The 14217-nt window shown below is 50.1% G+C and overlaps 1 protein-coding gene across 1 annotated transcript in view; it reads left to right on the plus strand.

The window, feature by feature from the left end:
- The first annotated feature begins 2660 nt into the window (after positions 1 to 2660).
- The window catches only part of LOC138094928 (liprin-alpha-1-like), a 35125-nt gene continuing 23568 nt past the window's right edge, over positions 2661 to 14217 (plus strand). The window contains exons 1-11 of the mRNA XM_068990944.1: positions 2661 to 2777; positions 3871 to 3972; positions 4443 to 4607; positions 5171 to 5186; positions 5509 to 5563; positions 6270 to 6372; positions 6594 to 6797; positions 8718 to 8864; positions 10259 to 10375; positions 11186 to 11267; positions 11590 to 11690. Coding sequence (XP_068847045.1) covers positions 2661 to 2777; positions 3871 to 3972; positions 4443 to 4607; positions 5171 to 5186; positions 5509 to 5563; positions 6270 to 6372; positions 6594 to 6797; positions 8718 to 8864; positions 10259 to 10375; positions 11186 to 11267; positions 11590 to 11690 — 1209 coding nt within the window. The remainder of the gene's footprint in view (positions 2778 to 3870; positions 3973 to 4442; positions 4608 to 5170; positions 5187 to 5508; positions 5564 to 6269; positions 6373 to 6593; positions 6798 to 8717; positions 8865 to 10258; positions 10376 to 11185; positions 11268 to 11589; positions 11691 to 14217) is intronic.

Here is a 14217-nt window from a genome sequence, read left to right on the forward strand (position 1 = left end):
GATGTGAAGCCCAGAGCCTGAGTTCTTAAATTCAGTCACTGTTATTTGAAAGTTCTAGAATCGGTTTTGAGTCTCAGAAAGTTTTCCTTTTGTCAAGTATATTTTTGAACTGGTGAAGTTTGCATCTGATTCCTCTAGCATACCTCTGATATGCTGATATACATCAGATTCCTCTGGACCTGTTTCCGTTCTTTTTCTCTTGGTCTTATTTGTCGTTACACCCTTATTTGCTTTTTTGGTTGCATGGTGGACGTTATCTACGGAAACCCTAGAGTTTCTGGTGATGCTGTCTTCTCCAGAGGTTCCTCTGATGCAGACCTCTAGTGAGGACAGAGCTGTCTGTTCACTCAGGGTCTGAGTGACTTGAGGCTGGGGTGTCTTTGTAAGCTGAGTCTCAGCAGCCTTCACCCACCTTCCCCCGCTGACCCCAGGGAGGAGCCCTCCAGCGTCTCCATCTGGAAGCCTGGGGTGCCTCCCATGGCCCCTCCCTTCTCGGCCGGTCCTGAAGCCCACCGTCTGTCTCCCGAGCACCACAAGGTGATTGATACTCAGCGCTCAGCCGGTTTGGGCAGAGTGCTGGGTATATTTTCTGTGCCTCCCTTTTCTTGGGGAGCTTAGTCTCTACCATCCGGACTGACTAGTCAGGCCTGCGGTTGAATTTTTGTCTTCCCAGCCCAAGGAAGTGTCCAGAGCTGTTAGCCAGTCCCCTCTGCTTGACTGTTTCCCTGCCTTTTCTTCCCAGAGTCAGCTTTGTTCTGATGCCCCGAGGGAAGGAGCGGCCCTCTCAGTCTCCAGCTCCCTCACTGGGCTTTTGTTTGAAATCTTGGATTGTGGCTGCCTAAGGACCTCTTTTGAAATGTATTTAGCTTCTCTAGCTCTTGGTAGGCTGACCCACAAGCTGCTTGCATCTATAAGTGGAAGTGGGGAAGCCCCGGGTGTCGTCTCTCATCTGAAGCCACATGTAAAATTCACAGTAATTATATTGATCATCTTTGGTACTGGGGTAAATAAGAACCAGGGGCCCTTGCTTATTACCCACGGTTGTGTTTCTGATCAGAATCCCCAGCTTGCCTGGGCTGTTTCAGTGCCACTTGAACTTGGGAAGAAGGAGGGGCAAGCAGCCCATGCGGCCTGGGGACAGAGGAGCCAGTCTGCCCTCTTCCCTTGCCCCTGCCGGCCCAGAGCAGGCCTTGTGATGACAGGCGGCTGGTAGTGGAGGAGAAGGCTGAGGAGGAAGGGGTTGCGTGAACTGTATTCTGTGATGTGGTCACGTGCGGGTTTTCTTTTTCAGTGTGAAAAAATGACTGCTTTGACTCTTCTCTCCAGTTTCACTTGAAGGTTGAAAATGAAGATTTTATTCTTAAAGTTGAGCACAGTGATTTTACAGTCTTTTTGAAAGCAACAGTTGAGGTTTTCAAAAGACATCTCAGAGAACTCCAGCAGATAAAGCGAAAATAAGAGAATGTGTTCAGCGTGAACAGCGGGCGGGACCCCAAACTGTACTCTGTGTCTCCCAGAGTCTGTAACTGCTGAGATGGGTGGATATAGGGCCTCAAGCACCCTGGGGACCGAGGTCCTCAAGTGACAGCAGAGGCCCTGGCTGAGCCAGGAGCAGTATGGCCTGTGCCCTGGCGAGTGGAGAGCCACGAGGCTGGGAGTGGGGCCAGGAGAGGGGGTGGGAGACTTGGGCGTGGAGGGAGGGGCAGCACCTGGCGGGGTCTGGGAGGCGCTGGCTGTCACGGTTCAAGGCAGGGACACCCCTGAACCTCCACCGTGCAGCCCCCACGGGGCAGAGTTGTCTGGCAGCCCAGGGTCAAAGTGAAGAGGGCGAGTTCGCAGCAGATTGACCGAAGCCCCGTACCCACTGTGAATTCATTTTAAGTGCCTAGAGCGAGGTTGGTCAAGCCCTTGCTGAAGTCAAGTGAGGGAGTCAGTCAGGGAGGACGGAGCTCAGGGTGAGTGAGGGGCAGCTAGTGCGGTGAGTCCTTGTCACCCAGGTGGGTTCTAGGGACACCCTTGAGTTCAGTGGTGCCCTTTCAGTAGCCTCCCTGGAGGCTTGTTTGGGGGCTAGAGGAGGCAGAAGCCCACTTAGAAGACGTGCTCATTCCTAGTGGTGGTGGTTTCTGAAGCAGTTTCTACTATTTGGTTCGACTGTGAACCAGCATCCTTGCAGGGTCAAGTCTGATGGTGGGCCTGAGCTGTGGGCACAGCCTTCCTTCTCCTGCACCCCACACTCATCTGTCATCTTTTGGGCAGCCCCTCCCCCCTCTCTGCACCCTTGGTGGTGGGCCTGAGCCCAGCCCCCCTGTTACCACGGAGCCCCTTATGACTGAGTGGGTTCCAGGTGCCAGGCTCCTGGGAGACGTGCTGGAGGCAGAGCCTTCGTGCCATTTCTTCTAGAGACAGCAGCGCTGATGGTCGTGGTGTGAGAGCGGTGGTCCTAGTGTGAGAGCAGTGTGTCTGAGAGTGGTGTGTGAGAGTGTCGTGTGTGAGAGTAGTGTGTGAGAGTGGTGTGTGAGAGCGGTGTGTGTGAGAGCGGTGGTCGTAGTGTGAATAGTGGTGGTCGTAGTGTGAGATCGGTGGTGATAGCTCGGGTGCTGAGGTATCTAACCGTGAAACAGCAGTTGCCCCTGAGTGGGGGGCTGCCCCCATCCGCGAGGATGGGTCGCAGAAGGGCCCGCCTATGGGCACTTTTCCAGTGCTGCATCCCCAAGGCAAAGGCCAAGACAAGGAAGAACTTGGCCTCAGCCCAAGTCCTGGAAGCAGAGCGGCCTGAGGTGAGAGCAGCCGGGGGCTGGGCCCGTCGGATTGGCCTTCACCCAGCGAAGCGTTGGAGCTGTGTTTCATTTTGTTAGCGTGGTTGTAGGCCCTGCCGGCCAGGGCGTTTTGGCCTTCTGGGCAAGATCGACCCCAGCAGGTTGACCTTGTAAGTGGTTGTGCAGGTGCTGTGTGGAGGACGGGCAGGGGCCCCACAAGAAGGGAAACACTGTCTGGAGGAGTCCTGGGGCACGTGGATTGAGCTATAGAGTCAGTCCTTGAAGCAGAAAGGCTAAGCCCCTTAACCTCTCCCATCTTACAGAGCACAGAACAGAGTGTCCAGTATCTTAATGACGGGTATCTACTGCTCATGTGTATAACATACACCCTCGTAGCTTCACATGTCTACTACATGCCTCGGAACAAGTGTTGGGCAGTGTTCTAGGTGCTGAATACTCAGTATGTAGTAGGGGATATGTAGCCCAGGATTTTTTTATTTGTGTAAAGAAAACTAGAAGAATGAAAGACTCCATGTGGTTCAGTGTGAGCAAGTTCACCATGTGGACGGCACCGCGTGCGTGAAAATTGTGATAAAATACATAAAACATGAATTTAACATTTTCTCCAGTTTATTGAATGACTGGGTGACTTCAGTGGAGTCAGGCTAACAGATGGCCTTGGGGTGCCATCAGCCTTTTTCCCAGAGGAACACTCCAAAGCCTGATGGCCTTGTAGATCTTACCTTTCTTCCTCACTCTCCCCAGCGGTTCTAGGTCACTTGTCTGTGTGTCGTTTAAGAATCTCTTTATCCACTTTGTTGTTAGGTTTATGTTTAGGGAAGTTTCTCAGACGTCCCTGGGTCTTGAGAAGGCAGGCTTGGATTCCGGGTTCTCCCCTGCCACGTGCCTGCCAGGTCGAGGTGGAGGCTGAAGGCCGGTCTGAGTTGTGGTGGTCTGTGTGGTCTTGGGGTCAGTGGACCCCCTCTTCTCTGGAGGGGCAGGGAGACCCTTTGTGTGGAGCCTGGAGAGACTTGACAGGGTCAGTCTTCAGAGTCTCGCTCTCTTTTTAATTTGTGTTTGCATTTAGTTACTTACTCATTTCACTGTTTTCTAGGAGTTGGCAACATCTACGGAAGAACTCAATATATGCTGGGAACAGCTTCTTGCAAGAGAAGAAGAAATAGCTCTGCTGATAGCAGAGAGGAATAACATCATGGTCAGTAGGGGAATTCTCACATGTTGACATTTGCCCCGCGGGGTCACCGCTGGGCTCCGTGTTGCTGTCTTTAAACTCTGTCTGGTTTTCAAGTCATTTTTCACATCTTCCCACTGAGCAGACCAGGGTGGATCAGTTTGGGGTTCTCATACTTTGCTTCAAATTTATGATGAGAGCTACTATAATTTTAGTACATTGGAGGGGGGAGTTCTCTTAACCTACAATTTTGTCCATGCTACAGTTTGTGTGGGGTCTTAGTTCCCTGACCAGGGATTAAAACCCATGACCCCTGCAGAAGTGTGGAGTCTTAACTACCGGGCCACTGGGGAAGTCCACTCTAACTTTAGACTGAAGTGGCGGGATTCTGACTTGCCTCAGCATGTTTCCGGCTGTAGCATGAGGCTGAGAGGGGTTGTCGGCCCTCAATTCAAGCATGAGGTTGACGGTGCTCCTTTGGCCCTGCCCTGCAGCTGCTGCTGGAGCACCTGGAGCGCCTGGTTTCCCAGTATATACCGTCCCTCCAGACGACGGCGGGCAAGTGGCAGGCGCAGACCCCAGAGGGCATGACCATCGAGCTGGAGGTGCTCCAGGCGCTGAAGTCACTCTATGAGCACCACAAGGCCCTGGACAAGAAGGTACCAGCCACCCGGCCATCCTGGATTTGTACACTTGCAGCCTTGTTAGGTGGATGATGCACGTATTTATGTAACTAGTTGACTTTTGAGCTTCTTGAATTCTTGTAAATACTTTTTTTCTGTAAGAAGTCAGAGTTTTATGTGGTTAAAAAGTGTTGCCTGCATACATGCTCAGTCATGTCCGAGTCTTTGCGACCCTGTGGACTGTAGCCCACCATGCTCCTCTTTTCCTGGGACTTCCCAGGCAAGAATACTGGAGTTGGTGGCCATCTTCTACTCCAGGGGATCTTCCCGACCCAAGGATTGAACCTGCCCTCTTGCATTGGCAGGTGGATTCTTTACCATTGGTCCACCTGGGAAGCCGCCAGTTAAAAAGTATTAGTTGGTATAAATGTCTCAAGATTTATTATGTTCTGTATATCAATTTGCATTAAAAACTAAGTAATAGAGTTATTTTAGGAAACATTTTTTTTCCTCTCAAACTTAGAATTTAAAGCTGTTAATAAGCAGATTTTTTGATGTTAAGATCAATGAGATACATTAAATGTATTCTGTTATAGTAGCCGCGTATTAGGGTGAGTATACAATGGCAACCCACTCCAGTACTCCTGCCTGGAAAATCTCATGGGTGGAGGAGCCTGGTAGGCTTCCGTCCGTGGGGTCGCAAAGAGTCGGACACTGCTGAGCAACTTCACTTTCACTTTTCCCTTTCATGCACTGGAGAAGGAAATGGCAACCCACTCCAGTGTTCTTGCCTGGAGAATCCCAGGGACAGGGAAGCCTGGTGGGCTGCCATCTATGGGGTCGCACAGAGTCAGACACGACTGGAGCGACTTAGCAGCAGCAGCAGCAGCAGCATACGCTAAGAAGTGCACTCACGTATATACACACATCAACACAGGAGGAGCACTTGAAAGGTGTAGTTTGTTAGAAGAATTAGCTGCCACACATAACAAGGTAAGTTGGATCATTCATCGTGTAATTTCAGTTAGTTCAGTTCAGTTCAGTTCAGTCACTCAGTCGTGTCCGACTCTTTGCGACCCCATGAATCGCAGCACGCCAGGCCTCCCTGTGCATCACCATCTCCCGGAGTTCACTCAAACTCACGTCCATCGAGTCGGTGATGCCATCCAGCCATCTCATCCTCGGTCGTCCCCTTCTCCTCCTGCCCCCAATCCCTCCCAGCATCAGTCTTTTCCAATGAGTCGAGTCTTCGCATGAGGTGGCCAAAGTACTGGAGTTTCAGCTTTCGCATCATTCCTTCCAAAGAAATCCCAGGGCTGATCTCCTTCAGAATGGACTGGTTGGATCTCCTTGCAGTCCAAGGGTTTGTCATTTGTATCCTTTCATTTTAAAAAAGTGTGAAGGCTGTAGTGGTGGACATCAGATGTTCTTTATCTTTCTGATTGAGGACCAGCCCACCTGGGTTATTTTAATGACTAGTAAACTAGACTTGTGGCTCAGAGCTGCAGGATCTCTTAAGCACCCCTTTGTCTAGTAGGAGACAAATTCTGACTCGAATCACCTGTTTCTATTCGGGATGGATAACATCACCATGTATTTTCTTTTTATGCTGTATTTTCAGTTTTGAGTTGAGTTTTTCCAAATGGAGTTTTGCTGTCTTTACTTATTTCTTTATTCTGATTCAATTTTTTGGTTTTCACTGATGATTCTTAAAGAGAAGAATAACCCGAAAAAGATACTAATGGACGGGGTGCTTGATGTAAATCACAAGCAAGAAAACATGCCAAGCGCCAATGGAAAGGCATGTCCTCGGTCTCACTCTCTGTCTGGTTCTCGTCTTACTATCCAGTCTGTGCGGGGCTGCTGAGACCTTTCACCAATGCATCATGTAGGTCTGAGTGGCCGTGAGGGTCGTGTGAGCTCCAGAGCGCAGAAGGCAGTTTTGACTTCACCGATTTTCCGGAAGTGCTGTGTTCCCTCCCTCCCAAAACAAGGCTGTCTAAGGTTTCCTTTCCCCCTTAGAGAACCCGCGACGAAGACCTGGCTCAGGGGCCCGAGCTCCAGGAAATCATCGAGAAGAAGTCACGGGAGCAGAGAGAGATAAAGGACCGCCTGGCAGCCCTCTCTGCCCACGTAACAGAGCTGGAGAACGACCTGGACACGGCCAGGAAGGACCTCCTCAAGTCCAAGGAAGTGAATGTGAAATTACAGCAGGACGTCCGTGAAGTGAGTGACAGTGGACGTGTCTGTTGTCCTGAGGCGGAATGTGGGTCCCTTGTTCTCCCCGTGATCTCAGCCTTGGCACGGCTGCGTGAGCAAGAGCAGAGCACTGGCGAGACCGCCACTGGCTGCCTTCCCGCCTCTGCATCGAGGTCTCTGGGGTAGAAGAGGCCTGGTCCAGGCGGCCCGTTGGCAGTGGACCAAGATGGCTGTGCTGCACCCTGGGTGTGGACTCCTCATTTCCACAAGTTCTAGGGGGCCCAGTGTGTTCCTTTTTAAAAAATTCATTCATCCACTCATTCATTTATTGGAGTTGATTTACCCTGCTGTGTCAGTTTCTGCTGTACAGCAATGTGAACCAATCATATATATATATATATATATATATATATATATATATACACACACACACACACACACACACACAAATCTCCCTGTGTTTTAGGTTTCCTACCCATTAACCTCACCACAGAGCACTGATAGAGTGCCCTGTGCTGTTCAGTAGGTCCTCACTCGTTGCTGACTTGATGCATAGTATCAGTAGTGTGTATATGTCAACCCCAGTCTCCCAGTTCATCCCCCTACCTGCCTGCTGAATATATTCCCGATGATGCTGAAATTTCCTTCTGATTCACTCAGGTGAGTCTGAACATCTGTGGAGCCTGCTCTCCCAGAGAGATGGGAACATGCTGTGTGGGCTCTGCTGAGGCAGCTTGCCTGGCCATCTTCTCTAGTTTTCTGAGGTTCCGCTCCTTGAAAGGATGTGTGACAGTGATACCAGCGGTCAGACAAGTCGAGTGGCTTTTGCTCACCCTCAGATCCTCAGGCCTGTGCTGTGTAACCAAGGCAGAATCAGGATGTTTCTGGCGGTCATGTCTGCGGGTGTCGTGATTTATGAGAAGCTCCCTAACGGTCACTGTGAAAACAGAAGAGAGCTGGGGGCTCAGGCCTCCTCCTATGAGCCTCGCCTCTCCTCTCTGCACAGAGAGACAGCGCCCACTCTGCCCCACCCCTCCCCCATGAGACTGTCTCAGAGGGCACCCCTCCAACATGTGGTACAGCAGGTGTACTTGTTTAGTAGCTCAGTGTGAGAACTCAAAACAGAAATATTTGCACATGTTTGTATAACGTGTTCACACTACTCTTTGGCAACAGGAGGAGATTAGGTGGCAGAGATTAATACACAGAGAATTCTGGAAAAAGCGTTTTTAAGACCTTTCACTTTTAATGTTAGGACAACATCGGTTACTTAGTGAGCACGGAGGGACCTGAAATGGATTTTGAGCCGGCGGACAGGAGTCGCATCGGCAGCAAGCTCTGCTCCTGGTTTGGGCGTTTCCTCCATGTGGTGTAACTGCTTGAGGAGGACTCGGCTGGAGAAGGCTGCTCCCAGTTGTGTAACACTGTGACTTCTGTTTCTACTCATTAATATTCTTATGTAATTTTGAGGAAATTGCATGAGATTTTTCCAACTTTTACCTGAGGAAATGAGCCTCAGAGCTCCCGGGAGGATCTGTTGAAGGTCCCTCCCTGTTCTGGGTCAAGCCCGCCTGTATGGTGTAGGAGATAGAGATCCTCATTTCATGCCAGATACCTTCCCTCCTGGAATTCTTGCAATGACAGAGTAGTTTAGTGTACTTTTTGTTTGCTGGTCGGGTTTATGATGTAGAAAAGAAGCTTGGTAAATCGAGTGGCCAGACAGACGTTAAGACAGATGGGTTCCATTGTGGCAAATGTGACATTTGAGGTAGGCGCGTTTTTGCTCACATCTCAGAAAACTGCCATGTCTAGGACTTTATTTTTGAGGACACTAATTTTATGTTTGATTTGAAACTTAGGATTTAGTCCAGCTTTTTTACTCTTAATTGTATCGCAGTATTCTATGATAATGACTTACCTTTTCTCCTCTGCAATGCCTGGTTGTAGGCTATGGCCCAGAAGGAGGACATGGAGAAGAGAATCACTACACTTGAGAAACGCTGCCTCGCTGCACAGCACAAAGCCATCTCTGTGCACAACCTCGATGATAAACTTGAAAATGAAATCGCAAATAAGGATTCTATGCATCGACAGGTAATGGCTTTTCCTGAACTGTGTCTGACTTCTGTAGTAGTGAATACTGAGGAAGGAAGGTAAAGACCTTTTCATGTGACTCCCATGTTGGAAATCAAGTCCCAGTGTAAAGTTCTTATGACCCTAAAATACTGCGTTCAAAAGTGTGGATGTACATCATGATCAATCAGCTGTACTGAAAGGAAATACTTTTTTAAAAAATTGAGGGTGACTGCAACTTAGAGGTTTGAATTATTTGGGATTTGGGTTAACCATTTTGTGGAATTCCACTCCTGACTCTTGTTTCACTTGACTTGAATCTATTGGCTTGTTAGCATTTTTCCTGAAAGAGCAGAGAGCAGCAGGGAACTTCACAGCAGCTGGCTGCCTGTTAGGAACTTGGGTCACTGTGACAAAAGGCAGGGTTAGAGCTCCAGTCTGATTAGGATTTGTACTTCCTGTGGTTTGGTGAGCTTTACTTGCTCCTGTTCCTGTGTGGTCTCACATAATCAGGACTTAATCAGGAAAACCAAATCTGGCTTCTCCAAAACAAAGTGAGTCAGTCTGGTGTGTGACAAAGTATATCATTGGCCCCACTACAAAAATAAAATACTAGAAAGCCATTGAAATGTATGATGTGGAATGCTAATTAAGAGCATTCTGATATACAAAATAATGGCTGTAAAAGGCAGATCAGAAAATACTACGTACCATATGCTGTTGTTTTCTGAGGGTTTTAAAGCACATCTTATTGTTTATGTACGTACATAGAGTAATACACACACAGAAAAAATAAGAAAGCTGCTTAGAAATAAATGCTAACCTCTCAGGAACCCGAGCGTATAGATCATTTCATTTTTTTTCTTTTTCAAAAAAGAATCTGTCTAAATGTTCTACACTGAAAGTTTTCAGAGTAAGAAGATCTATTAAAAGAATAATCATGCATTTACAAATGTTAGTTGACTGACATTTCCCCAGGCACACTCTGGTCAGGTTTGTATTTCAGAGGAGATGAAAGCCATATTTGGCTTACAAGCCCATGGCCGTCTGCGGTCGGTAGGGTTCCCTTCAAATAATGATTCTGGTGATGTTTTAAGAAGGGTCAGTACTGACCCTTAACTTGTCAATAAGAATGAATAAGCTTCTATAGAAACCTGATCTTCTTTAATATATAAGAACTTTTTTTTTTTTTAAAGACTTCTTTGGAGACGTTTAGAAAAAGCAAATACTCTGGCAGAAGGTGTTCTGCCTACTGAGACCAAGCCCAGGAGCACTGAGAGAAAAATTACCGTGACGCGGCTTCCGAAACAGAACTAATCCTGTAGACACATGCATTTAGGTTTTGTCTCAGCTTACTAACAATGGCAGAGGCTGCACCACTTGGCCCGTTTTGATGTTCTGCTTTCCCTTTGTAGAAGGAGGATAAAGACCGACAGCTGCAGCTGTGCCTGGAGCCGGCAGAGCAGAAGCTGCAGCAGATGCTGACAGAAGTGGAGGCTGAGCTGGCTCAGGGGGTGGCTGCGCTCTCCAAGGTGCTTCTCTTGGTCCCCGGGGGGCGGGCGCGGGGAGGGCCTGTTCCCTTGCTGTCCCACCGTGTCACTCCCGGTGCTGCTCAGTCCACAAAGGAGCGCAGACGCGGGGGTCCTGCTGCCCGTCTGCGATGGGAGCGCTCCCTGAGTGTCAGACAGTCCCCGCTCCCATGTCATCCCTACGTTAACTTCCCTGCAGTTTTGTCCTGTGCTCTGTGTGTCCGCAGGATGCTTCAGCTCCGAGTCACTGCTGCTCAGAGTTCAGTCAGCAACTCAAAGCCTAGCAGGATACAGAACGAGAAAAATCCCATTCTCGTTAAGAGATGGCCAAAATAGCTCTGTCATGAGCACAGTTTTAAGTCTTTATTCATACATTGTTGAATAAGTCACAGCGGGGCACGGTGCAGACCCAGGGCCCCACTCCCAGCTTGCAGTCCCCGGGAGCCCACGGGTGAGAGGCCGCGTCCAGGAGACGTGGCGCTGCTAGGGATATGGTGCCCACAGCCAGCTAGCCACCCCATCCTTCTGGTGGGAAAGGTGTTGCCCCGCACTGCTGGTGGGCACTGGCTGGGCATGGAGAGGCAGGCCGGGCCTGTGCTGGCCTGGCTGTTGGAGCATTGCCTGGAGCTCAGGGAGCACCTGAGGGGCCGGCGGTTTCCCGGAGGCGGGTGGTGTCCTGTGCTCGCAAACCCTCCCCGAGCAGGGTCACTAACAGCCGCCAGGGGGCGCCCTTCTGCCTGTGATCTTCCCCTCAAGGGCTGGTTTCTTCTCTCCCCTGGCATCTTTGCTGTCTGTCCCCGGTCGGCCTTGTAGTCTGAACTTTTGTCTTCCGGAAGCTCTGCCACTAAGGAGGCGAAACTGTTCGAACTTACCTCCCAGCTTAGGAAGGAGGAACGTGTGCCCTCGTGTGTCCCGTGCTTGCCACTGCCTGCTGCCCGCGCTGGCTCGCCCCAGGCAGTCTGAGGAGGGGGTCTGGGGCCAGGGGGAGCACCTCTCCTCTCACGAGCCGGTCACCAGCACCCTCCGTCACCCACGTGTCACACACGAAGCCGCGCCGGCTGCGTGAGCAGGTGTGCGGGTGTGCCCCCCGCGAACCCGGGGCCAGTGGTCCGCACAGAGCATGGCCCGCTTGCCGCCCCTGCGGTCACAGCCCGCGTGCCGTCAGGACAGGGTCGTTGCGAGCGGAGCTGACGCTGTTCTTGGCCGACAGGCGGGAGAGAGACACAGCAGCATGGAGGAGAGGGGCGTGTGGGCCGGAGACGCGGCTGGGCGGGGCCGGCGCTGCCTTTCTCCGCCGCTCCTGTCTCTGGCGTCCAGTGTGCGTGTGTGCCCCTGTCTGCTGATCCAGGCACCCAACCTCGGGAGCAGGGCCAGATGTGGTCGCCCGTAGGTGGTGGGCAGGGGCCAGGGGGTCCCCACGTTCAAGGAGGACGCGTGTTGCTCTGACCAGCCAGGCCGGGGAGCTGCTCAGCATACAGTTGGACCTTACGAGTGGCCCTCAAACCTGAGGGAGCCAGCCCGAGGCCCGTGAAACGGAAGGCATGGTGCCCAGGTGTGGAGGTGCTTGCCTCGGACGTGGCGCTGGAGTCCCACATGCCAAGCTGCCGGTCCAGACGTGGGGTGTGTGTGTAGGATGGCTGCTCCTAGACAGGAGGAGAACCGTAGTTGCGCTGCGACAGAAGGCGCTCCAGGAAAGGGCGATGGTGGAGGCTCGCATCAGAGAGCCCTGAGAGAGGTTTCCCGGAAGGGTTGGCCACACAGCGGTACCGACCATCCAGGAAATGGAGTGGGGATCCCAGGTCCAGCCTCAGGGGTCAGTACTATCCCCACCATAGCTGTGTTCTTGGGCCTGGACTGCAGAGCCTCACATGTGGGCTCCCAGGGGGCTGTGGTTCTGAACTCCCATCATGAGACCTCGGTGAGGCTCCCTCTCTGCTTAAGCAGAGAGCTCAATGTCTCCCGATCAGGGGTGCACTTCCTTACTTTCAGAACTGCTGCTCAGAGGCTGTTGAGATTGGGGTGCTGTTTATGACTGAGCCAATTCAAAGTAAACTTTTGGTTTGCTTTAAAAATATTTGAATGCCGATGCCTTATTGGGAAAGCTGTGACAGGTTTTATTTCCTTGGGCTCAAAAATCACTGCAGACGGTGGCTGCAGCCATGAGATTAAAAAATGCTTGCTCCTTGGAAAGCTACGACAAACCTGGACAGCATATTGTAGAGACATTGCTTTGCCGACAAAGGTCCATATAGTCAAAGCTATCGTTTTTCCAGTAGTCACGTATGGATGTGAGAGTTGGACCGTAAAGAAGGCTGAACACTGAAGAACTGATGCTTTTGAATTGTGTTGCTGGAGAAGACACTGTTTTAACAGAAAATATTTAGCAGAAAATAACCTGTCAACCCACTCCAGTACTCTTACCCGGAAAATCCCATGGACGGAGGAGCCTGGTGGGCTGCAGTCCATGGGGTCGTGAAGAGTGGGACACTACTGAGTGACTTCACTTTCACTTTTCACTTTCATGCATTGGAGAAGGAAATGGCAACCCACTCCAGTGTTCTTGCCTGGAGAATCCCAGGGACGGCGGAGCCTGGTGGGCTGCCATCTGTGGGGTCGCACAGAGTCGGACACGACTGAAGCGACTTAGCAGCAGCAGCAGCAGCAACCTGTTTTTTGATTTTTTATGATGGGATATTTCAAACATGCACAAAAGTGGACGGAGTAGTATAATAAATGCCCATGACCAATCAATTGGCCTCAGCAATTTCTAACACGGGGCCAATCTCAAATCTAGCATTCTTTTGTCTTCTCTCCATTCTTTTTTATACAGTAGGTCCTAAAACAGCTTTTTAAACCATGAAATTGATGCTCATTTTATAAATCACAGACTTTCCAACTTTGTTATTACAATTAAAAATTGCTTGAGGTAATTATTTCCAGTTTTTTAATATGAATTTTCATCTTGGAAAAGACCCTGATGTTGGGAAAGATTGAAGGCAAGAAGAGAATGGATGACAGAGGATGAGATGGTTGGGTGGCAGTTCTGGGAGTTGGTGATGGGCAGGGAAGCCTGGCATGCTGCAGTCCATGGGGGTCCTAGAGTCAAACATGACTGAGCAACTGAACTGAACTGAATATGAATTATCATTGGAAGAAAAGCTATGACCAACCTAGACAGCATATTAAAAAGCAGAGATATTACTTTGCCATCAAAGGAACACTTAGTTAAAGCTATGGTTTTTCCAGTAGTCATGTCTGGATGTGAGAGTTGGACCGTAAAGAAGGCTGAGCACCAAAGAATGGATGCTTTTGAACTGAGGTGTTGGAGAAGACTCTTGAGAGTCCACTGGACTGCAAGGAGATCAAACCAATGAGTCCTAAGGGAAATCAGTCCTGACTATTCATTGGAGGGACTGATGCTGAGGCTGAAGCTTCAATACTTTGGCCACCTGATGTGAAGAACTGACTCACTGGAAAAGACCCTGATGCTGGGAAAGACTGAAGACAGGAGGAGAAGGTGCAACAGAGGACGAGATGGTTGGATGTCATCACTGACTCGAAGGACGTGAGTTTGAGCAACTTCTGGGAGACAGTGAAGGACAGGGAAGCCTGGCGTGCTATAGTCCATGGGGTCACAAAGAATCAGACACGACTGAGGGACTGAACAAGAGCAATCATTACAAAGAATTCAAGTGATGTTTCATGTAAAGGAAAATATGTGAAAGTCTATCTCCACTGGCTTTTTTTCCAAAATGAATTTTCTCACTTTTTGCTTTATAAATTGAATTCATTTTACACCCTTAACCCAGAATCAAGCTTCTATTTATATACTGGGAAATTCCTCC

This window comes from Capricornis sumatraensis, chromosome 19, assembly GCF_032405125.1.
Source record: "Capricornis sumatraensis isolate serow.1 chromosome 19, serow.2, whole genome shotgun sequence".
NCBI classification, from domain to species: Eukaryota; Metazoa; Chordata; class Mammalia; order Artiodactyla; family Bovidae; genus Capricornis; species Capricornis sumatraensis.